The sequence below is a fragment of the Pseudochaenichthys georgianus genome, chromosome 6 (assembly GCF_902827115.2).
Source record: "Pseudochaenichthys georgianus chromosome 6, fPseGeo1.2, whole genome shotgun sequence".
NCBI classification, from domain to species: Eukaryota; Metazoa; Chordata; class Actinopteri; order Perciformes; family Channichthyidae; genus Pseudochaenichthys; species Pseudochaenichthys georgianus.
The window spans coordinates 28,868,033-28,893,651 of NC_047508.1; the positions used below are offsets into that span (position 1 = coordinate 28,868,033).

At 41.8% G+C, this 25,619-nt stretch overlaps 1 protein-coding gene across 1 annotated transcript in view; it reads right to left on the reverse strand.

The window, feature by feature from the left end:
- Positions 1-25,619, reverse strand: part of tmem266 (transmembrane protein 266) — a 32,043-nt gene that overhangs the window by 2,147 nt on the left and 4,277 nt on the right. The window contains exons 3-9 of the mRNA XM_034085081.2: positions 21,346-21,528; positions 6,419-6,573; positions 4,520-4,593; positions 3,521-3,577; positions 3,057-3,195; positions 2,344-2,459; positions 1,575-1,767 (exon numbers count right to left, since the gene is read on the reverse strand). Coding sequence (XP_033940972.1) covers positions 1,575-1,767; positions 2,344-2,459; positions 3,057-3,195; positions 3,521-3,577; positions 4,520-4,593; positions 6,419-6,573; positions 21,346-21,528 — 917 coding nt within the window. The remainder of the gene's footprint in view (positions 1-1,574; positions 1,768-2,343; positions 2,460-3,056; positions 3,196-3,520; positions 3,578-4,519; positions 4,594-6,418; positions 6,574-21,345; positions 21,529-25,619) is intronic.

Below are 25,619 nucleotides of genomic sequence, written 5' to 3' on the forward strand. Positions count from 1 at the left end.
AGTGCTGTCCAAGGATCCGCAGGACTGTTGCCATATTAATTTATGTGTTGGTTTCACATATTAATGTTATGACTGTCCCAAGAGGGGGCACTCATTGTTCAGCCTCTAGTGGGACAGGGACCATCTCCAGATGATCAATACCATATGAGTATATGAGGAGAGGCTCAGATGTAAGGCAGGTCCCACCATGATTTAGCTTTGATAAAGGAAAACCTCAGTCCGAGCCCTGACAGCGATTTATTGACTAAGACATGTAACTTATGACTTTATGAAAGCTTTATAGTTAATTGCGGTGTGGCAGCGTAAATTTCGATTCGTAGACAAATGTTTTTGAAAAGAGGGCACCAATTAATAAACACACTACGCTCCAGCATGCAGCTTAAGAGGATTTGTTTAATGGTTAAAGAAGCAGCAAGGATATGCTGTGCTTTTAGACACATGTTACTAGACTAGCCTACGTTACAATCCTTTATTGCAGGGGTGGGGAACCTTTTTCCTCTCAAGGGCCATTTCAATTTTTACAATATCCTCAGAGGGCCGTACAAGTTATTGACCTCTGCTTAAAAAAACTAAAATCACAGCCCATTCATTTCATTCTGTGCAAAGAAAAAGCAACCTCTTAATCCAGATATCTCACCATGACTCGCGTATGCATGCACGTGCAGGGTGTGGCGTGCTCCCCTGGGAAGATTTTTTTTTAAATGTTGAAGTTAAAAGCATCAATCTGGTGCACTTTGAGAGCAACATTAGGAGATCTATGGACACATCTCTCAACACCCAAACACAACTGTAAGCAGATTTTCTTTTAATTTATGGATATTTGACAAATCACTCTCCTTTCAAACTGTATTCTTCTTTATTAATAACTGTCATATAGTATTTTATACCTGTTTACTTTATTCTCTTATTTTTTTTATAACTATAATGATCATATAAAGATGTGCCTTTACCTCACTGGTTGTAGAAAAAGCTTCTTATATTCGTTAGCATAGCTAGCTAACCAGATGCTAATGATAACAACAAAGTTATTTTGACTGTCTGATCAGTATGACAGATGAGCAGATCGCCACTGGGCTTTCATCTATTGTGTTATGTCGGAAAGAGTGTTGCTGCTCAGGATGAGGGAAGATTTTCGAGTTTTTTATTTTTCAACATAGACAAAGCATTTAAATCTGCAACCTTCAAGCATGCATGTACATTCGGTATTGATGAAATTCATAAAAATGTAATAATAACGTCTTGTTAATTCTGTTTCTTTCAGCTGTCACATTTTTCAGCTGTCCCCTGCCACATAACTCAAATGTATGTTCCAAAAAAGACACACAGCGCACAATAAAAAAAAATGTATTGTATTATTTGCTTCTTCTAATTTTCTTTTGACAGCGCAAAATATCGATAATGGGAATTATTTAAGCTGTGATAATTGAGCAGTGAATATCTAAAATTGGGACAGCCTCACTCCCAGCATGACCCAACTGTTTCAAGCCTCTCTTGCATTGAAAGCCCCCCCAACTCTTGTGCACAGAGGTTTTTGAAAGCCTGTAACAATGAAGTCAGGTGTTCCAGACGGTTACCTGCAGCCCCCCCGGGCTCTCTAGCTTTAGCTGGCCCGTGATGCTCGGAGGCCCCAGGGGCCAGGCCGTCCACCTCCTGGAAACTGCTGCTCTGTTTACCCCACATGTGGTGGATCTGCATGGCCGCTTCACGCTCTGCCACCAGATCCAGGTCCTGCTGCGCCAGGTGGGCCCTCAGCTGCCGGATTTCAAACTGAAGAGACAGAGAGACAAATGGCAGAACTGGAGGAAACTCTTCATAGTCGGTTTAACACTTACAACGTACTGTATATTTTACTACCTAATTTCACATGTTTATGTCAAAGCTTGTTGTTTGTTATGAGGTTGCTTTACTTGCACCGCAGTTAACCTTCACGTATACGGTACAACACGTTTATGCCAACCTCTTATTTCTAACCTCTATCATTTTGCAGTTTAACTTACAGACACTATTCTCTTCCTCTGGGCTGACAACTGAGAAATAAAGAGCACTCTTATAAAGTTAAACCTGCAAATGCCTTGCAAACAATATTAGAATCATCATTATTACATTGTGAAGTAGTCAATACATTGAGATAATGCACATTGCTGGCTATCTGATATCCATCAGACTTCTGTAAAAGTATTATCTGGTGATAATATGGGATACAATTTGAAGAGCATCTTTTTATGGCTTTTTGAGTACAATTTCTTTCTTGCATAGCGATCTGCTGCCCTCTGCTGGTGAAAAGCAGCTATATATTATAGACGGGAAGCAGTAAATATATTTGAGAGAGATAGGAGCACATACTGCCTGTTCCTGGCAGATCTGGGTTAGACGGTCAAGCTGTTCGTCCCTCACCGCCTTTGCCTTCTCATACTGCTGGATCTCCAGCTCCATCTCCACCTTCACTTGCAGCACATAGGCTAAAAATAAATAGGACATATAATAGTGAGTTTACTACTGATAAAAGTTTCATCTTGTGTCAGTTGATCATCTTAATTTCAGATAAACAGTTTATTATTTCTTCCTCCCAAAGCAGATCTTGTCACATTTTTGCACACTCTACCAACACGTAGGTGGATAAAATAACAATACATACTTTAACATAGTAAAGCATCAATTCAATTCAGATGTTTTGAGGTTGTTTTAGAACCGGTGCTTATTCTATGCTAAGCTTTTAGGCATTCATTGTAAGTGTTGTATTGTGTGTGTTTATCAACACGCACTGCACTATATTAAAAAACCACAAGGGGGAGCAACACTGATACAAAGACAAATAATTCTTCCTAATAAATACTCTGTGTGCACCTTTAGGATAAAGTCATTTGACGCTTGAGCTCCAAAACAACAAATGATGTCATACCAGGTGAAACATAAAACCACAAAACAAACATTGAGACGAGAACCTCCAGATTGAATGTATCCGATACCGCAGAGAGCACACTGCAGTATCTATCTGTGTGACCTGACAGTTAAGGACAGGATGCAGAGGACACCCCCCCCCCCCCCCTCAGCCTCACCATCAATGATCCTCTTCACCCTCCAGATGCGCAGTGTGATGATCAGACCAATAGCATCCCAGGGGCTGCTGGGGCCGTTGGCCACTGTGGAGGCCACCATGGGGGCCAGAGAGAGGACGATGACAGCTCCATCAAACACCTGAGAACACACACACACACACACACACACACACACACACACACACACACACACACACACACACACACACACACACACACACACACACACACACACACACACACACACACACACACACACACACACACACACACACACACCCACACACACACACACACACACACACACACACACACACACACACACACACACACACACACACACACACACACACACACACACACAGTTATGTCTGTAGCTCTCTCAGTGGTATGACATTGAGGAAATGACACTGCAGTGAAAGGGGTCCAGAGTAACAGGACTAATGGCACCCATGGGAGTTTACCTCTACTTTGTTCTCTATGTAATCCCATATCCCCAGCACCACGATCCTGAACACCGTCTGAAACACACAGATGGAGGCAGAGACAGGTTAGGTTACACACATGGGGAGACTGGCTGAGGCAGAGCATGCTGGGTAGTAATTCAGCATAATAAACCTGACACTCCCAGTTAATGGCATTTGCAGTTGTGATTAGGATTTCTCTCATCCCTCCACGGTAATTCATCAATGACATCTTATTCATACACATCACAGGCAGTGTGATAGGGGTTCATCCAAACAATTAGAGACATTGCATTTAGCTTATTCTGCCGACGCAGCAGGGGCTGCAGAGGGTGAACAACTCTCCCTTTGTCGCTGTGCCTCTTCTGCCTCTCTGAGCCATCGTCCTTATTTCAGGCAGTGGAGCAGAAACCAGCCGGCCTGCTGTTTGTACTCTTTCTATGCATCATTGTCGGGGGGTTGCTGTTTTATTGATAAGTAAAACTCCAGCTACATACAAGTTAGCAGTGGGGTGGTCAAGTGTAGGAAACTAAGATGAATGTGGCTCGCTGTAAAGAAAATGGAAAATCAATACAGCACACCTGAGGCCTTACAATTATTTAAAACTAGGAGCACCGAAAAGCTCCATCTGCATTTTAAAGTGTTTGTGCGGCTGATCAATGGACTAACCTGAGGGGGAGCAACGGTGCCGGCTTTAACAACACCAGATAAACAAGTTTTATTTCACAATACTGAAGTAGATCTTTGTTGAGTGATTTCGCAGTACACTTTTAATGTATCCATTCCCGAGGTCACCTCTACCAATCAGAATCTGATCAAGCTGTGACACGTACGTACAGGACATGGGCGTTTCATGCTGTTGTTAGTATTATAATGAGGATCTGTCGGTGTACTTCACTGGCCCCACATACTGCACAATCTAGCATTAATGGACAGGTCGCTGCATCAGCTGTAAGTGAGACTGTTTTTGTGTTGAGCAGAGGACAGATGGAGACTCACCTCGGTGAAGAACACGGAGAGAATGGCCAGACTGATCCAGTGGATTATGCTGGCAAACTGGAATGCATTATTAACTGTAGGGAGAAAACAGAAGAACATATTTTAAAAATACGTTTCCTGTTTCTGTTTAAGAAATGCGTGTGCGAGCGGTTACCTGCTACGAAACGTTAAGAGGGTGTTGCAAAGTGGTACAAATGAGCACATTCCAGCACACAGATACATAAAAGCAAAGGCATTAAGCAGCATCATAAATATGAATTCAACACATACATGCATGTGTCTGTATCTTCCCGTTTATTCATCAGGCTAATTGTGGACAGCCTGTAACAGCTCTCGGCTGTCAGCTGAGGCCTTTCTCTTCACGCGCGACTTCTCCTCCCATCTGTCTTTGTTTGCCGTGTTCAGTGATCTGTCTATCTGTCCGTTTATCTTCCTCAAGTCCTCCCCACATTCATCTGCCAGCCAACTCTGTATAGTCTGATTTCGTTGTCCACTAATCTCCCGTCACACATTTGTCTTACTTTTCCTTTGTCTGCCCTGTCTAGTCAGTCCGTCAGTCCTGTGGGAACAGTAAGGACTTGTTTGGATACTGCTGGAGCGACATTTCCACCACGTGTGTTCTTCACTCAGCCCCCTCTCATCAAACAGGTATGACCCCTGACCTTACCATTATGATAAATGAGGACGTCTCCACCATGCCAGATGATGCCACATGATGTATATGAAGGTGAACCTGGGGTGACATGGCTCACAGTGGTATTTCGACCACTTGACATTTTGTGTTAACTGTGGAATACTAATTGGAGGATTATATTCCCAGACCATGATTGATCAGAGCCCCAGGACCCAGGATAAATCACTGACTCGTTATACAGAACACATATCAGCACACACTGATATATAATATATGTGTATTGTTTACATCCAAAACAATCCTGAACAACCAAACATGATAGTATAGTGTCTAGTATAACGTTTTGTAAGTATGGTGATTTAAAAATAAAATGAAACACTTTTTGTCCTTCTTTAAAAGTAATATCTTAATACAATTATGTCATACATTCATGGCAAATGTTTATAGCCAAATTCAAATCCCTAGTCTAATGATCAATACAGTCAATTTGCTTTAATTTAGGCAGACCAGAGCGCCCAAAAGGTAAATGTATAGTACAGTTAGGAGTTTAAAAGAAAAGAACATCATGTATATTGGGTCACAAACACTGATATATGTGCAACAAGCTCATTTACATTGTTGACTTACATTGGTCTGGCAAATTTATTGGTCTTGCTTTAGTGTTGATGTTCTGTGTTGCCATCATTTAAGCATATTTAATCTAACATTATTATGTTTTGATTGGCTATAACAAAATAACTCTTGCCAGAAAAAGCAGGTGACTTGCTTCTTGCAGTGCTTCTTGTTTTCATTAGTAAAAGGTGTTACCTGTGTTATATAAGGTGCATGTTAATGCCAATCCTTAAGAAACACCTTTACCTTCACATATCTATTTCAACAAGATATGTTTTTCCTACTGAGAAAATATTTGTATTTGCTTTATTTGCTTTTAGCTTAATGACCACCTCAATTTATAGATATCCTTCCATCCAAACTGTAGTTCATCCTCATGAGATGCAGAATAAATGGTCTACCTGCAGCTTAGTGTTTTTGCTAATTATGTTCTCCTTTGTCATATATCTCGAGCCCATGTATCGACCCATTGCCTTTGCATAGCAATTAGCAAACAATTGTGCTGAGTCGTCCACTTTTCACCCTCTTGAAGAATGCTATTGTGGCCCAGGACCATAAACAATGAGTGTAACGAATGAAATCCCTGGTATATCTACATCCCCATTTGTGTGAATAACCTCAGGTGACATCACTCATTGGCTTGTTTCACTCACACTGCAGCAGCTTGGTGTCAATGAGCAGCTCCAGGGTCAGCAGCACCACCACCAGGATTACGCAGGCCACCAGGAAACAGTTGAAGCCTGCCGACAGCAGACAGACCTGCCACAGCGCGGCCCTCCGCCCGCAGCAGGGCTTCAGCCAGTTGGACCTGACAGAGGGGGGGAGAAGGCCGTTAGAAGAGCTATGGGTGCAGAGATAAATGGGACTTGTTGCTGTGTTACATTGAAACTCATTGCGGATGTGCAGATCTGACAGGCAGCAAGCTAGGTCAAATCAACGAAACACTAGAAACATTGAGATACGCAAATGGTGAGATGTATTAAATCTAGACTTTGTTCTGTCACCGTTTTTCTAAAGATTTATCAGCAGAGGGCACTATTCTGCATGCCTACACATTCAGACCATGGATGTTCATTCAAATGTATTCACACTCTAATGTGAAGCATACATACATGTTCTGCTGGCACTGAGATCATTTAAAAGTATAAAGTATTTCTGTTCATAAATTCATAGTGTCATTTCTCTTCTCGTCTCTGGATAAAGCGATTCAATGTTGCCTTTCTGCAACCTCCTTAATACCTTCTTTAGTTTACTATCAGTGAACTCTTCTTACTATAACAGCCATCAGTTTGTTTATACCTATTTTTGGAAACGGATTACATGACGTCTGTTTGAATCCAAATTCAGGCATTAAATCATCTATTTGTAGCACTCCTTCCTGACTGAGTATCTAGGTGGTGATACCTAACTCAGTGTGTTTTATGGTCTCTATTTCTATCTACGTTGAGACTTATGACACACATTAAAACTTACAGTATGTTCGAGAGAGATTAGAGTCTCTCTGTTAATTCCTCTCCCTGCTGCTTCCCTGTGTGACAGGACAGGTCTCTGGGTGAAAACTAGCTGACTGGCTGAATGCCCATCTGTGTGATTGTTTTTCTAACAACCTGGTATGGTAGTTCTATTTTTGTTAAAGCTCTGGATGACTGACTAGCTAGCTGGCTGTCTGGATGTTGTGGCTCTCCTGGCATGACAATGGAGCTTCATGCATCACCAGTCCGCAGGCATTACAGGCTCTGCCCTTGCATGGTTCAGGTCTTATTTGACGGACCGTAGCTTCTCATAGCAGTTAGGTGTCTTCTCCTCTGCCAAAGCCCCTCTTACCTGTGGGGTTCCCCAAGGCTCGATTCTGGGCCCCATCCTTTTTCTATTGTACATACTGCCCCTAGGTTCAATTCTCACAAAACACAATATCCCCTTCCATTGTTACGCTGATGATGTACAGATTTATCTGCTTCTCAATCAAAATGCCAACTCACTACAGCAGTTGAAGGACTGCTTAACAGAGATTAAATGCTGGCTGAGCCAAAACTTCCTCACCCTTAATGAGACCATCTTTTTTGGACCCCAACCAACAGTCTCCCCGGGTTGATATTCTGGGCTCCCTCAATAAAAATATCCTCCCCTCTGTTATGAACCTTGGAGTGACCTTCAACAGCGCCTTTAAATTTGATAAGCAGGTTAGCACTGTAGTCAAGACCTGCTTTTTCAAAATACGACTATTGGCTAAAACCAAGTCGTTTTTATATTTTAAAGACCTAGAAAGGGTTATTAACGCCTTTGTTACCTCGAGACTGGATTACTGCAATGCTCTGTATGTGGGTATGGACCAGGCCTCAATTAGACGCCTCCAGCTAGTTCAGAATGCAGCTGCATGTCTTCTCACTGGCCATAAAAAGCGCGACCATATCACTCCAATTCTGGCTTCATTGCACTGGCTTCCAGTTCGGTTCAGAATAGATTTTAAACTCCTTTTATTTGTTTTTAAAGCCCTAAATGGGCTGGCTCCTGCTTATATAGCCGAACTCCTCCATCGCTACACCCCAGGCAGAGCCTTATGGTCGGCTGACCAGCTGCTGTTGATAGTGCCTAAGACCAGGCTTAAAACCCGAGGGCATCGAGCTTTCGCAGCGGCTGGCCCTAGGCTCTGGAATACTTTGCCCCTCAATGTGAGGTCGGCCCAGACCCTGGGGGTTTTTAAATCAATACTTCAAACTCACTTTTTCTCTCTGGCTTTTGTTAAATTATCTATTTATTCATTTATTTAGTTATTTATTTATTCATTTAGTTCTTTATTTTAATATTTAAAACATAACATAGGATTTCATAAAGTATTTTTAAAATAGTTTATACATTATTCAAATATAGGAATAGTAGATATTATAATAAGGTAATATAGTACCTTATATTTAATCTTTTTTCCCTTTAGACCCTTGCGGTTTATTCTTAAAAACCCTTACCCTTACCCACCCCTCATTTTCCCTCTGCTGGTCTATGGCCTTTTAAAGGGTAACGGGGTACATAGTCGCTTAGATAAGCGGGGGAGTGCATCTGACAAAGAGATAGGTTGTTGTGCTCCCTATCTCTGTTTCTTATCCTATATCTAATGGCACATTTCCACTGCAGCGGGGTAGCCCCGTTTAAGCGTCCCTAAGCGTCCTCGCACAGGCCTCGGGCTGCCTCGCTGGCCGTCCGAGGCCGTGGCGCATTTCCATTACAGTTTAGGACCTGGGGTAGCAACGCAGTGTAGGCGGGGCATTTGTGCAGAGACATCCTGGAACACTTTCACATTTCGAGTTATTCCGTCGAGCTCCCGCTGGATTTTATAATCCCCAATGAGATGTGGGAACGTCAAAAAATGCTGTGTATAAAAATGCTGCAAGCTTGCTTCTAGATATATATGCGACGCTAGGGATGATCTTGCGCGCGATCTTGTGACGATTCTCTCTGACCAATCAGCAGTCGAGAGTGTTGACGTCACTAGTTCAGCCCTGGCCCTGGCCTGATAGAACCACGATTTTATGGGGCCAGAAAAAGAGGGAAAAAGTACCCGCTAGCCGGCGCTGCGCTATATGGAAAGGCCACCAAAAACTGGCCTGGCCGCTTGAGGACGATTAAGGACACTTAAACGGGGCTACCCGCTGCAGTGGAAATGCGCCATAATAGAACTGCTCGGGTCTTGATAGATTGAGTGGGGATGTTCATGAGATCTTTCTAGAGGGTTATCAAGAATAACTTGTATCCAATGACCTTTTCCCTCTCTGTCTGTGTCTGTGTATTCTCTTGTTCCGATTAACCCAGCCAAATCTTTTTTCTTGTTTTGTATCTATATCTACGCCGGAACCGGAGTCGAGGCTGATCCTCTTGCTGTAGTCCTGTGTCTTGGATCCTCTATCCTGAGTTCTGGATTAAGTCGTGGACTTCAGGTCGTGGCTGAACCTGTCTCTGCGGTCCTGCCTTGGGTCTCGTCATGCTGCTTCCCTGATGGCTTCCACAGGATTGTAGCTGACATCCTCGTGGATTCATCTTCTTATGACAGACACATGCATTTCCTAACATTCGGTCTATATGCTGTAAATTGTATTATCTCTTCGATTTACATCTATTGCACATCTGTCCGTCCTGGGAGAGGGATCCCTCCTCTGTTGCTCTCCCTGAGGTTTCTCCCATTTTTTCCCCTTAAACTGTGGGTTTTCTCTGGAAGTATTTCCTTGTACGATGTGAGGGTCTAAGGACAGAGGGTGTCGTTTTTCTCATACTGATATTCTGAACAATCTGTGCTGTTGTATTTGCTGTAAAGTGTCTCTACTGTAGGCTATTTTTATTATATGTACAGCACTTTGGCTCGACCAAAAATCGTTTATAAATGTGCTATATAAATAAAACTTGATTTGATCTGGGTGCAGTCACACCTGGCTGACTGGTTGTTGAGAGAGCATCACAGTGGAGGCATGACATTGGGTTTGTTATAATAAAACACATATTTCCTGATCCGAGACACTGCCATTCCTACAACTGATTCAGCAATCTCTGCTTTATACAAAATACTTCCCGTTTTTATATTGTCCATTAGTTTGAAGTTTTCCAGATGTCATGTGTGCGCTTTTTCCCTTTTTCCAGGTACATTGTTCCCTGAAAATGTGACTGCCAAGGCCTCAAATACATCCCTTCTATCCAGTTCAAGTTCCACCTCCGACTGACTCCGGGGGATTTAAAGTCAATACATAATGTCAATCTCCACTAGCACACCGGGCTTTCCCTTCCTCTCACAGCTTTACTTTACACCCACACGCTACTCAGGTGTACTCTGAGAAATTCAGACACAGTAAAAGAAAGGTGTGTGTGTGTGGGCCAGGTGTGTCATCTCTTTGAGGAAATACTGAGAAAGGGAGTAGATTTCTTTGAAAAAAGCAGCTATCTGTTGTCACCTGTCCCCCATAGGAGGAAAGCTACGGGCAATATCTGTCAGAGGACAAAAGAGGATGCAATTTATTCTACTCTCCTCAGGAAGGACTGAGAGAGGAAACGTGGTGCAGGCAGTTTAAAGGCATTGGGCATCATCCAAAAGTGAACTGGAGAGAGAGCCAGGGAGGAAGGAGGGGAAGTTGGACAAGGAAGAATGGAAAAGAAAGAACAGAAGAAGAAACAGATTGAGTTAAAAGATCATTTTGGTTTACTTTAACTTGTGTCTAATTTTGACGAACAATTTCCTGAACTACAACCAAAAAATGTATGTCCAAAACAGTAATATGTTGACTTTACTAAGAGACAATGAAAAGTATTTATATTGGAGAAGCTCAATATATGGTTTGTTTTGTACTCTATGATTAATTGAATGGTAAAATTAATACTCACAAAAACTCTTTGGTGCAACTTTCAAAAACGGTACTTGTACAATGAGGGGTTGTCATTGACATTTCAGGTATGCTTACTTCCACTTTTAACTCCTGTTACGTGCCAGGCAGGCTGTACTTGTGTGGTTCTCCTTCCCTCCTGTTTTTCTCTCTTCTCCCTGGCTGAAGTCGAATAGTCCATTTAGTTTAGGAACCTTCCTAAAGGAGTGAAATGACCCGGAAGTCCCTCAGTGGCAGCCATGATAAGTGCCGTTCGAATTCTCTAGAATGATGAGAATGATAGGAAAGGAGGTTTCAAACTTCCGTTATAACCTCCTTTAGCTTAGGAACCACTGGACCTCCCTAACCGGCAGGAGAAGCGAAAATGCTGCCCCACAATGCCTTGCAGCCGCAGCATTTGCCTTCACTCAACAGTCGGCCGTTCACGGAAACAACCGATTATGACCGAGAAATTATATCATGAAAGTTACGGTGCTTATTAAGCATTTTAAAAAATAGGTGGTAAGTTGCCAAAGTGCTTTATTTTGAACGTTCATCAGTATTATAATCAAAAAGAGAAATATGAACGTTAGTTTTCACTGAAATTATCAAATAAAGTCAACATTTCAGTCTTTACTGAGCTGTGTGGGGTTTGTTCAACTTTTAAAAGATGTTTGAATGGTGATATACACAGTGATAGATGTTAAGGACTAACGTTTATAATAAATACATCTGTATTGATTTTAAGATCTTTAGTTCATACAATCATACGTATTGGGATCATTTGTATTAATGTGGACCGGAGGGAGAGGGTGACGAGCATAAGTTTCACTTTCCTTTTTTATTTCAATTCCAACTTTGGTCATGAAGAATATGTTTCTCTGTTGTCCACGTTCATAAAGCAAAGCAGCAGCATCAGAGCACGGAGCAGAGTCTCTAGATGAGTTTACAGTAGTCCCTCGTTCTTATTAAACATCCATGTTGTAGTCCGCTGTATAGAAAACGGTGGTTTCCATAGTTTCCCCACAGCAGCAGACGCACACAATGACGTCCGCTGGCGCATCATAAACACGTCGGATAGTGAAAGTGCATTCGGATTCTCTAAAGTACCGCAGTCTCTTCTCCTAAGTCCTTTTGAATTCTCCTATCCACTATCCCTTAACCCCGTGGCGTTTCACTCAGAGGTCAAGGAATAGACGATAGGGTTAGAATTTAGGAGCTGATTTTTAAACTATCCGACTGCAACCCCTGTCTTCCCCACAGCTAATCAGCAGCTGATCAGTACCTGCCTGTGCACCTGAGTCTGATGGCTGATTGGATCCCCCCATCCTCAGCTGGCCTATCAGCAGCCAGACCCGACCATAAAGGAGGCACCCAGGAAGTCTTCTCCCTCTCTCTCACGCTGAGCTTGTTGCTGATGGAGGAGCCTGAATTCGACTGCAGTTTAGAAGATCGTTCTACTTTGTTTGTTCTGACCTTTGTGAATGTGTGTGTGTTGAGAGGTGGAGGAGTTAGGTACGTCTGGGGTACCCTGTACATTTCTCATCACATAGGTAACTACTGTTTAGACACACTAGGTTAGCGGATTGTTGCCACCCCTGTATTCTGTTTTGTCCAGTTCTGAGTAGTTTAGTTAGTGAGAGTTTTTGTTTGAGTTTTGGTTTCAAAGGATATATGTAGAGAGGCCTGGTTTTGTTATGCTTATTTCTTTTGTTTGGCACAGTCTCCTTTGCCTCCTCCTCCTCACAGAGTATTTCTGTTCAGTTCTAGGTTTACAAGGAATAAACCTTTTGTCAACCTTTACGCGGACTCCCTCATTTTTATTGGTTGTTGTGTGTTATTGTCTCCAGGTCCCCTAAACCTTAGTGGGGACGTAACACTCTCAAAAAAGGTGATTATTTTATAACTTGTCTGATGGTTTCTTCTTTCTGAGCCCGTTGGACTGCATAATAGCAACGTCAGCATTTTTCCAGATCAGAGCAATAAGTCTGGAGAATAAGATTCATGGCCACACAAAAGTTATCCTTTGAGGTGAATAGAGATAGGGGATTATAGTAAACTCTGTCGTTTTGTACGTGCAGCTGAACATCTTTTCCACCCTTCACCCAGGTCAGCAGAGAGGCTGGAGCTCGGCCACGTTGTGTCAGTGCTCTCGGGGGCTCAGTGGTGCCCCCACCCCTCTGCAGTACCTGCCAATGCCAACAGACTAGGAGTTCAACACCTGGTGTGACACAGAGTTGGTGGAGAGTAAAGCTATCATTAGCAGATACCATGGAGACTTTCACCAGCACCAATTCGTTCCCAAGGAACAATGTCAAACCCCATCTGCCAGTGGAGGAGAGCCAAGAAAAAGGAACATTTACCTAATGAGACACCTTACACAGAGTCGCCGGACATTTGTAGACCATTAGTTAAAAGCCTGTATGAGCAGCACACACTCCAAGAGACACCTCAATACCTTCAGGACTGAAAAAGCACGATTTAGCTCATACTGTGTGGAATCATAATTCATTCAGACCTCTCCCACAAGCCTGCAGAAAAGGTATTAATGTAATAAACCTGTAAAGAAAAACCCTGTCTGGAAGCAGAGTAAATGGCAGTGATGGATTACTCCAAGCTCAGAAACTTAATTTTACGAAAATCACTTTAAACCTTGAACGCTGAGGACCTGAAGTATTTATGAGAAAGGGAGGCTGTTTCAGTGGAGGAGTAAGGAGGGGAGGAAATCGCCTCACTCACTCCCAGGGTCACGGCAGGTGCTGGTTGATTTGGCAATACCTTAAAGTGGACCTATCATGCTATATTTGAAAAATGTATTGTAGGGCGATACCTATACAAAACATGTCTGTGAAGTTTTTTTTTCAAAATACCAAACAGATCACCCATATAGCCATGCCTCGTACTGCTCAAACCCCTCTTTTAAAGCCCTGTTAGAGAAATGCGGATATTGGGTCCTTAGCTTGAAGAAAACGAAAGAAGAGGAGGCGGCGCTAATGCCTGATCAGAATTCTACCGGAGATAAAGTTAAATTTGGTTGTGATAAAACGCCATCCTATTTAAACCATGTCAAGGATTATTTCTGAAATAGTATGGAGCTCAAATACTTTTTCTATCGCAGGTTTATCACAAGGTGAATTCTTTTTTTATTTCCTGCTTTTTAAACACATGTGCTCTTCAGTACAGGTTAGCTCTGAGTGTTAGCGAAGCTGGCTAATGTAAACAAAAACGAGATTACGTCCAAAACACGTCAGGCATGGTTTCTGATAGCAACTTTCTGTGGGTCCTCCGACGTCACAGCAGATGGAAATCTGTATCCGCTCGTTGTACACCTGTTTTTAAAAGATTTGGGTATGGAGGAAAAGAGAGGGTTTTATTTTCTGACGCTGCGTGAGTTCCCCGACGCACCGGGGACACATATTTATGTATAAAAGACATCACAAAGTGCATTTTGCATGATACAGTAGGTCCCCTTTAAGGGCTGGACATGCACAAATACTGTATGTGCATGCAAACATCTCACACATATAGTGATTTTATGGCGGAAATTAGGGGTGCAGGGGGTGCATGTGCTGCGGACGGTTCATAAAGACATTAACAGGCCATGGGCTGCAGTTCTGACGGGAAGATCGAAGTGCGCCCGACAGCAGCACAGAGCGATGGGATTAGATCATGAGACCGATCAATATTGGCCTTAGATGGAAGTGATGGCATGCAGTACACGACAGAGCGACCCTTCATCAGGATGCTCAGACAGCAGCTGACAGAGACGTCAGGCGGGGGGGGCGAACAAAGAGGAAGGTGTCTGGTCTGGTGTCGGGGCCCATTCACACAGACAGGACCGGGCTCTGGCTCCAGCATCATCTAAGTAACATTACACTGTCTCCTGTAATTGAGACGGGATGATATACAATGTAAACTCATTAAGGTACAAGTTAAATGGAAATTAAATCAAAGGGATGGTGCCCCGTTTGTGTGTTTGTGGGTAAAGAGATGGAGTGATAGAGAAGGGCTGCAAATGAAGTAACGAGACTGCTAGACTCTATCAACTTGTCCAGGTATTGATTGACACACACACACACACACACACACACACACACACACACACACACACACACACACACACACACACACACACACACACACACACACACACACACACACACACACACACACACACACACACACACACACACACACACACACACACACACACACACACACACACACACACACACACACACACACACACACACACACACACACACACACACACACACACACACACACACACCTAACAGCTGCAAAAACCAACCTCTCTCAGAGTGTTTGCTAAGGAAAGCCTGAAATAGTGTCGCTGTGAACAACTTATACTGCTGTGCAAGGCCTCTAAATAATTTATTGGTACTCTTGATTGATGTTTTGATTGCACATCTACAACAGAGCGACTTTGCTTGGTGAAAAACTCCAGCATATTATTGTACAGAGTGTGGCAGCCCTGACACCATTACATTGGCGTCCAAGATTATTTATTGTGCTATGATTTAGAAAAAAAATCTCTATATTGCCAGGGCTCAGATTACTGTGCATTTATTTAATCAAGCACACCTGAAAATGAGACTTTTATTAAGGACTTTAGTGCGGTTTATTTTGATTCATTTTTTAAAACCCGATTTTTTTTCAATAGCTTTCTTGACCTTTCATGTGACCTCTTGACATCAGATCAATACAGAAGTCTAATATTATACTTGAAGAGTAAGACACGCCTCTTTTCACGGGATTAGAACCCTAAATATGAAATGTTATGAACATCCAGGATTTCTTTAATCTGTCTAAAGTCTACATTTCTTTCAATAGCTTCCATGTTATGTACATTTGTTTTATACAACGTATTTATTATGTTTTATTAATGTGTCACTTTAGTTATTTAGTTCAGTAATTCCCAACCAAGGAAGGATGAACGACAACAATAATCCTGTCGTTTTTGTGGCTGTTTATGTGTCATATAAAACCTATTTGCCTTATTGATCAGTGCTCTTGTTTCCTAACATTGGTCTGGCTTTTTAGGCTACCCCTCCCATTTATATGTATAACATTTTTAAATTGTATGTTCTTTGTTTTCTCTCTTTGTTATCGTAAGAAAAAAAAATATGATTACTTTTAAGTGGCAAAGTTCTTCAAAGATACTTTAAGAAATAAATAAAAATGTGTATAACAAGACCATGTAGAAAGGTCCCTATACCTGCAGGTCAGGACACACCATAGGTACGTTTTTCAAAGATGGCCTACAAAAATGTTTTTAAATACTTGTGGAAATGTTTGATTATTATTATAATGCTCTTTCTCCAAGTGGCAGACATCTAATTTATCTCATGCTGGCTGTTGACACTGGAGAAAAACATTTGAATCGAATGTATCCTTTGAAGGTGTGAGGGGCAATGTCAGATACACGGCAGCATTTTAAAATGATACTACTAGACTCAGGGTTTCTGTCTCCTCTCAATTACTCTCTCTCTGTACTGATAACTATATAGCCCCGTGGTGCCTCCAGAATAAACTTCAACCAATTCACACCAATCTGCTGAACTCAGCAGGCCTGGGCAGGGAAAATGGACCTCTACTGTGCGCCTGCAGGCTGCTGAACAGCAGAGGATGAAGGACTTCAACTCATTCAGGCTGTTCAAACTCTCTGTGTCACACTTGCTCCTTGAATTCATGTATGTGAATAGGCATTTTATGTCTTCCCTGATATATGCAATTTCTTTAACTTGAGAGCTTCTCTTCTGCGCTTCAGTGAAATCACAGGTTGGGTATCTGCCGAGATTGCTTGGAATTCAAGACAAATGCCAGCATAACAACTGGGCATATGGTTTCCTGTGTAACCACTGCTGAGTCGTAAGATAAGATAAGATGGTACTTTATTGATCCCAATTTGGTTGTGCACAGCCAAAAGAAGCAAAGACGCCCTGAGAGAGCAAAACCAGCTATGCAATAAATATGCTGATTAAAGGAAATTAAATTATCATAGGTAATCAATTGTACATTTTACTTCCAAATCTCATCGCTATTAATCTCTGACAGTCTCAGGCCTAGGGGAATGATCCCTTGTGTGGTAAATTAACAAATCAAATGAAAATGCCTCATTGATTTGATGCCAATAAATAAAGTTTAGGCTTAAGAATTCCCTCTGGGTATAAGTAAACTAATTTATTTTCTTCTTCTGAAAATGCAGCCAGGCGGTTTCCAAGTGCTATCAGCTATCGTCTCACCGCTCCTTGCATACTACACTATCGGTACAAGCTAGCAGAGGGGAGTCGGAGCTGGTCTTTGCCAGAGAAATGGGCCACGGATACTAAGCAAATGGAGATGGATGGGGCTCATGTGCAGAGCAGCAGACAAGCTGTCCCTGATAAATGGGTTTTCACCAGGACACTTGATCCCTCTCGCTCTCAGCCTAAAAAGCAATCTCACATTTTACATGTCTGTGAATATTAACAAACCCTCAAACCCCACACTCAAATGTCATCTATTGTGTCGCACATGGTGCCAGGCAAGAGAGACAATTTGATGGAGAGGACTGTTCCTCTGTGTGTTTGAAATAGAGTCAGGAGGGGGAGGTAGTGAGGGGAGAGAAATCCTGCTCTCTTTTCAAAGGTCCATCAACACAGCACAGGTATCGTACGGCTGTTCTTTCAAAGCCCCGTGAAATATTGCTGCTGCCAAGATTCACAGTAAACTTTGTCAAGGTCCGTCAGTGCTGTATTTGATAGAATAGATTTTCTAATGATTTCTTTTTAATTCAACCTTGAGTCTGATTCTGTATGTTTGATTATACAGTATGCTTGTTAACATACTGCTCTATTAATGCATTACAGTGACTGCAGAATGTTGGTTCATTACGGAAGTCTGAACACTGTTGAGTAATGTATTTTCTCTGAGCTGGACTGAGCTCACTTAAGCTTATATATTATCCGACATTTCCCCGGACACTGTATCAGGAACTGTGGCTATCAACATGCGACGTGGCACAGGGTTAATCCCACCGTCCAACATGGACAGATATAACATTATACTTCCTTTAATTTTGCAGCTAAAGTGTGTAGGAGAGTCATCCTCCCGCCATCATTCTCTTTATCTCCTCCTCTCCAGTCAGAGTGACAGGTTGACCCATATGAACCCTCTGTCATTGCTGCGGTGCCTCGGACCTCTCTGCATGGCCCCTGGAGATCAGCGGCATATGGTACTGATGCTGAGGGCGGCAGGCTGATCTGGGGACAAGTGCAGCACGCGCAGGGAGATGCTATCCAGGAGCCTGAGCCCCTACCAGTCCAAGGTCATGATGACTTAAACCAGGTTTGAAAATAATGAAAGTAGCGAAATTCGGTTAGGTGCTTGATTAAATCTAAACATAGAAAAATGACAGAGCATTCAAGTCTATTAAAAGAAACCCCATATTCTGTGGTTTCCTGAAACATGATCCTAGGGCAACATCTTTAAATAATACAAATGAGATGGTAATTAAGTGACCAAAGGTGGATGTGAAACCACAACGCTCTCATCTTTATAGCACGTTCTAGAGAAGATGGTGCTGCCAACATCTATTAGTATATCCATCCAGCTCACCACTGCACAGAATCTGCAAAGACTGCATGTGCCCCTTGTAGTCCGCAAGAACATCCACCTCCTACATAACCGCCCACGTTTCCCGATAAAGAGCCACGAGGAGCTGCCATGCAACACAAAATGCGCATCTCTGGTATGTCATCTTCTGCTGTTTTTTTCACAACCGTAAGAATCAAAACAAATCCACGGCCTCAACATGAAAGATAAGAGTCTTGTTTTTCCAATCATTGGTATCTGGTTTGAAGCTATACCTTTGACCATGTCCAGATCCAAACTAAAGCACTGACAAGAGATATTCACTTCACCAGCAAGTTATGGTAATGATCAAACTGAAATCAGAATGACCTGTTCATGTTCTACCACAGGATAAAGTCACGTCAACAAAATGATATCATTAGAATATAAAAACATCTCAGGAATAGGGCTGCTATATATACAGTATCACAAATATATCGATACTTTGAGACATAAAATGGAACCTTTTTTTGATTTTCGATACGGGAAGTGTTGCTTTTCCTGGTTTTTAATGCCGCCTTTCAGCAAAGTTATGTAATGCATTTTCTGACCTTACCGGACTGTTTTCTTATTTGCCTTTGCCAACTTTGTTATATACCAATAGTCAACCCTACAACACTGACGCACTCTTGGGGTATTTTTAAAAATACATAGTGATTTTAAATTGTATACATATTGCCTGGCCCTACACAGGAATCTCAGTCATAGTAGCTTGAGAAAACAAACTTTCCTGCTCATTCTCAAAATAAACATAAAGCCGCTGCAACACAATGAAATACATTCTTGTACACAATCATTTACAGAGTGCTAAAATTAGCCTCCAGTATGCAGACTGTGACTATACATACCAATGAACAAGTTAACAGAGCAAAACAAAGCAGACAGTGTAATGCTTTGCCATTAGGATAGTCTTTTTCAGTTTTAAATCTTGCAGCATACAACACATTCCACCTTTTTGCCATTCCTCACACATGAGTCACAGACGCAGCCAGAAACTGTGGCGACGAGCTCTTGCAAAATGTGAGCATGAAACTGTGATGACAGGTATGTCCTGGAATGCTTGTGACCTGAAAATCAGGAATTCCAATCTAAAAAGCTCATCGAACGAGACTCGCATTGATGTCAGATTGCACTCCGTCTGCACCAGTCCGCTGAAGTCTTTCAGACTGCCTGGACTCTGGGATCAGAATGAATGGCTCCTCCCTTTAATGTGAAACATCATTCACTTGACAAATCCCTCAGAGAAATATCTTGGCAGGGAATAACTTTTCCACTGCAAGATGCCAAATCCCAGGGGACCAGGGTGTCATATGGTGCTATTTGAGAGTGCCCACTGTGATGATGATTTTGCTGGGCTGCCAGACCCTGCCCTCTGCTGTGGCATTGATATGTGTTTTCTTTCCCCTTTGTGAGCAACACAGAGAGAGAAAGCTAAGAGGTACGATGAGAGAGTGGGTGTTTGGGACAGGACCCATCTGTCCCTGCCCCGTCCCACAGAGCCATGGACCGGGCCAGACCAGGCAAAGTCCTGCCGGACACGGTCAGCTGACACACCGGGGCTTGGATGGTAAAAAGCAGGATGCTCTAATTAAGCCTTTGCTGTTTCTCAACTTTCTCTGCATGGATGCCATCATCGCAGTTTGCTAAAGGGTTGTGAGTCACGCTTCACGAGTGGAGAGCCATGGACACTTGCTACAGGGGGGGTGTAGCAGGGGCGCGTCCTGTCCTGAGAGTACTGAGCCTGCAGCGTGCCGATAAGAAAACAACACAACCCTGGACAAGCAGGCCTGGTGGACAGACACAGCATCGCTACAGGGCTCTGACATTTCAGGGAAGCTATGGTGCTGACAACTCTCTTTGTTTTCTCCCAGAAATCGACAGTATGAACAGAAGTCTGTCTGGTAGTGAGAAATTGCTGTGTCATTAAGCTGAAATGAACACATCAGTGGGAACATTGTCCATTTAACATGGTGACACTAATACATTCATCACCAAATATCCTAGACTCACACACTCTAATATAAAATGAGGGGTGATTCAATAATACGGCAGGTGTAATTACCATGTGCAATAACAAGCAGTGGGGGGGGGAGTGACGGAGTGCTTTTCTCTGCCAGGGTAGATTATAGATTGTGGTAATTGTGATTCTGCTTTAATTATGGATGTAGTACTTCCACCCAACAAGCAAAGTCTCCAACACATATTTCCAGTATGTGAACTATGATTGCAAACATCAGGAACATCGATACATTTTTGTAATTACATTTTGGGTTTTTTATAATATCAATTAATTATAGAAAGATTTCCTTGATAATAATAGTACTAATTTGTTTTAAGCATCAGCAAAATGAAAGATTTTTGATATGCTCTAAAAGATACTGTAAAAGTGCACAGATAGATAAGTTTTACATTCCTTGGATGTAACGCCTTTTCTCCAACAGGACCCCACTCAACTAGCTGTATCAGGCAAACCAAACCCCTCACTACTTCTCACCAATAAATAAATCATTCCAAGGGATTGTTTTACTGACTTTTTAGGTGTTTTACTTATCAAACTATCACGCAGCAAAAGAAAGTGACGGACGATGTCAAGGTGAATTTGCAGGACGTACCCATCCCTGTTGTCCTCCTCGTCCGGGTTCGAGATGAGCTGGGATCCAGCCAGGGAAATGTCCATGCCGGCCAAAGGTAGGTCTCTGTAGGCGAAGCTGACCAGCTGGACAGGGGCCTGGTTGTCCTCCTCCACCTGCTGGGAGATCACCTCCAGCTCCGAGACCCTGGACTTTGGAGGAGCCCTAGAGTCACACACAACACAACCAGAGCAGAATTAGTGTCAGTGCATTGTGTCGTTTAGCATCTTTGACCTCATTATATTGTAGCTAAAGTGTGTGTGTGTGTGTGTGTGTGTGTGTGTGTGTGTGTGTGTGTGTGTGTGTGTGTGTGTGTGTGTGTGTGTGCGTGTGTTCACCCTGTGTATTATTGTTAAGCATCAAGGTACAAGGATATTTGGAAGTGTGCTGTTTATTTGAATTACCCCACGAACCTACTTGGGTAATGCTCTGGGTAGCAGAGTGTGATAATAACTACTGACTGTTTACTTTTGATGAAAACACAAAGATGGTGTGAAAGGATCTCCTTGCCGTGTTTCCTGGCACCCTCATCAAGCGGCACATTTACCTGGCAAGTCAATTCAAACTGATCTACATTTTCAGCAGTGAAGTCATTTCTAAGCCACAGTAAATATTGCAATGTGTATTCCACATGTGTGGAAACATTTATATTTGCTTTGACAAAAAAATATTAAGATGTCAGATTAAACTACAAATCACAAATACTTCTTTAACACTACTTTCCAAAGCACTCGTTATTGTTTTCAAATGGTTTTCCAGGCAGCCATTGGCCTTTCAGCATTACAGAGTCATGTTCAACTAGAAACTTTTTTTGAGATGAGAGATCTGTTAGTGAACAGTTTTGTGCATTTGCTTTGTTGCCACCTTCTTAAAAACTCTCCCAGGTTGTGCACCATGCACTCAAGGATGCTCAAAAACGTGTTATTTCAGAATTGATTGCCAACCACACTGACAATTAGATTTTTACATAATCCATTATTTAGCATTTCAAGTTCAATGAATGTGCAAAACATTATCAGTTGATTGCATGACTGTTTTCACGTTTTCTATTATATATATATTATATATATATATAATATATATATAATAGTAAACTTAATGGAAACCAATGGCTGCTTGAAATCAATATGATAAACTGTTGCATGGGTCAACACAAGTACTATCATTCTAAGGAAACAAAGTAATTTACTAGCGAGATAAATGACACTAGAGGGCACAACAAGTTTGTTTCTTTGTTAGGTTAGCTTTATTTTGCAGAACCAGACAAATTGTCATTGTATCTGCCATTGAAGTCCTGAGACCTAAATGCGCAGGGGGGGCCTGTGATTCTTCGAGCTCAGCCAATAGCAGCCAAGGTGAAGTCACCCTGGCACAGGAGTCTCACACAGCTTGGCAGTCGGCCCAGTGCAGCCAGTGTGGAGACATCAATAACTCCAGTGCTTAACAGTGGAGGAAGGCATTGATTACAAGACAGAGGGAACAAAGGCCACTGGCTTGTTGAATTCTACAACCTCTATGCTGGAGGTGAAGCAGAGTGGGAGGAGACGGTTAGAAGAAGATCACCGAGCAATCTGATCAAAGTTAATGTAGGCAGGCCTGCAGAGGAAAATAGGTCTCTCTTTATCCTGACTTACTTCTTGACTAATAGCTGTTTAATGGACTCCGTTGAAAGGTTATTTTGTTATTACCACAGAAAACCAAGAATCACTTGAACTATATTGTTTTAAAAATATAGTCTTTGGTTTAGTGACGAAAACTCTTACTATCTTGTGCTCACGACATAAAATGCCTTACCCTTCCTCCTTTGAAACGTGTAATGCATGTCCTGCTGGATGTGTTGTTTAGCCTGAGTCACCAATATATTTACATGCTTGCCACAAAACACGCCTGTGCATCCCAGTGTTATCTGTGCATCCCAGTGGTATCTGTGCATCCCAGTGTTATCTGTGCACTAGGCACCTCTGACCAACCGCAACAAGGACGCTAATCAGTCATGACAGACACAAACTGTTTAGTGCATCAAATTCACATTTCCAGACAATCCCAGAGCTGGCCAGGAGCCATTATGTGCAGAGCCCAGTGGAGTGGCTGCTTGCCATCCTGGGGAGGGAGTGGAGGCTTCACATCTGAACACCCTGCTCTTTTCAACAATGCAGCCAGGACAGCATGCAGCATGCAGCATGCTAAAGGCTGGGTTTTCTCAGAGGCCTGTGATATTAGCAAAGCCAAGAGTAAGCACAAAGGTTAACATAGAGCAATCATGGCTGGAGGGGCAATCTCACACCCATACTGAGCAAGAGCCGAGGCTTATCATGAAGCTCAAAAGGGGCAAAGAAACATGTTCTATTAAAGGTAATGTTTCTAAATGCATGATTTACTGTATATTGTATTGTTCTTATTATACTGTTCTTCACAAAAAGAACAACTTCAACCGGTTGTCCTGATTCAATGCATTGTCAAACATATAATACGTCTTAGGAACTTATAGCATTGGAGGTTTGTTTTTTTGAGGACTATTGTAGTTTAAAACCCAATTTGTGTCTTTAAGGAGGTCTATTTCCTCCTTGTATCTAATTATTGCCAAGTATTGGCTCCTCCAGAGTAAAAGTGATACATAGTTATTTTTACATAATCAATTATTTAGCATTTACATTTCTTAAACACAAAGTTCAATGAAGGTGCAAAACATTATCATTTAATTACATGACTGTAATCACCAATGGTTCAGAACAGTAAACGTAATGGTAACCAATGGCTGCTTGAAATCAATATGATAAACTATTGCTCTACAAAACAGAACGACTTCAACCGGCAGTCCTGATTCAATGCATTGTTCAAAGATATAGTACGTTCTTAGGAACTTATTACATATGAAATTAATTCGTTTTTTGGAGGACTATTGTAGTTAAAAACCCAATTTGTGTCTTGAAGGAGGTCTATTTCCTCCTTGTATGTAATTATTGCCAAGTATTGGCTCCTCCAGAGTAAAAGTGATGCACACAACATGCTGGAAAACGGGATGGTTGCCGATGTATTAGAGTGCCCTTGTGGTATGTACCAATTTAATTTAGTGTTGTTATTTTTCTTTAATGTAAAGTGAAGTAGTTGTCCTGTGTATATATGTATTGCTTTTGGCTCTATGTATTCATCCTATGTATGGGATTTTTTGTAAGCTGAAAATCAATAAACATATTGATAAAAAAAAAAGAAAGTGATGCATAGTTATGCCCCCAGCATTTTTACATCACTCACTATAAATCACCATGCAGCGATCAATAGATATATAAAGATATAATAGCCTGCTGTGATCACTCCTTTCCAGTTCTAACTTACACAGTTTAGTGCCATTTGTCACAACAAGACAAGCTATTATGAATATTCTCCTTGAATACAAAACTAAGAAAATGTGTCATAAGGTAAACATGATTTAATGTTTTATTTTCTAGAAGCATTAGTTTGACTGCACCCTTTTCAGTTACAGTAATGTGTAACTGAATAGCAGCCACCATTTGGAGATACTCCCCAGTGAAACACATTCAAGAACGCCTTTTTCCACTAGGACATGTTAAATAGAAGCATATTCTTGGCAATCCTCATTGGTTCCATATATCTGAAGTTAAAATGAATTTCACTTGTAATCTATTCTAGCCTCGGTTTTTCTGCAGCCATCCGTAAGAAAGGTACTCCAATCCCACTGAAGTTCAATACTGCTGAACTCAGCAGGAGTAAAACAAATGTTATCTTTTAACTCTGAATACTAACACCAGCAAGCATGAAGAAGGCTCAAATGCTGACGTGAGATACATTGAGAGGGAATATGTAACTCTCACGGTTTTAGTTTGGGCTGCGAGTCTTTTCATAGTATTATGTGAAGTTAAAGCTATAATTAAAAAGTGTTGAATCATTTATTTATTTTTCAGGACATGTAATGCCTCATGTATGCGATGAATGTGTTCAAGCTCTATTCATATTTAGTATTTTGCGTATTACTTTTGTTATTTAGATGAACAGCCCCAGGTTTTAAGACACGTTTGAGATGACTTACATCTGAACCCATTTTTTCTCTCAGACAACAATCTTTCTCAGTTGTGGCTGATTGGTGTTTATTTGTAATTCCCCACATTGGCTGTAAAACTATAGCTGACATATCTCACAGCATAGCAACCTGCAGGTGTTCCTAGACAGCAGCTTTACAACTTTCCATTGATACAAAACATTTAAAAAGGTCAAATTACACATTGACAGCGTATGGTCAT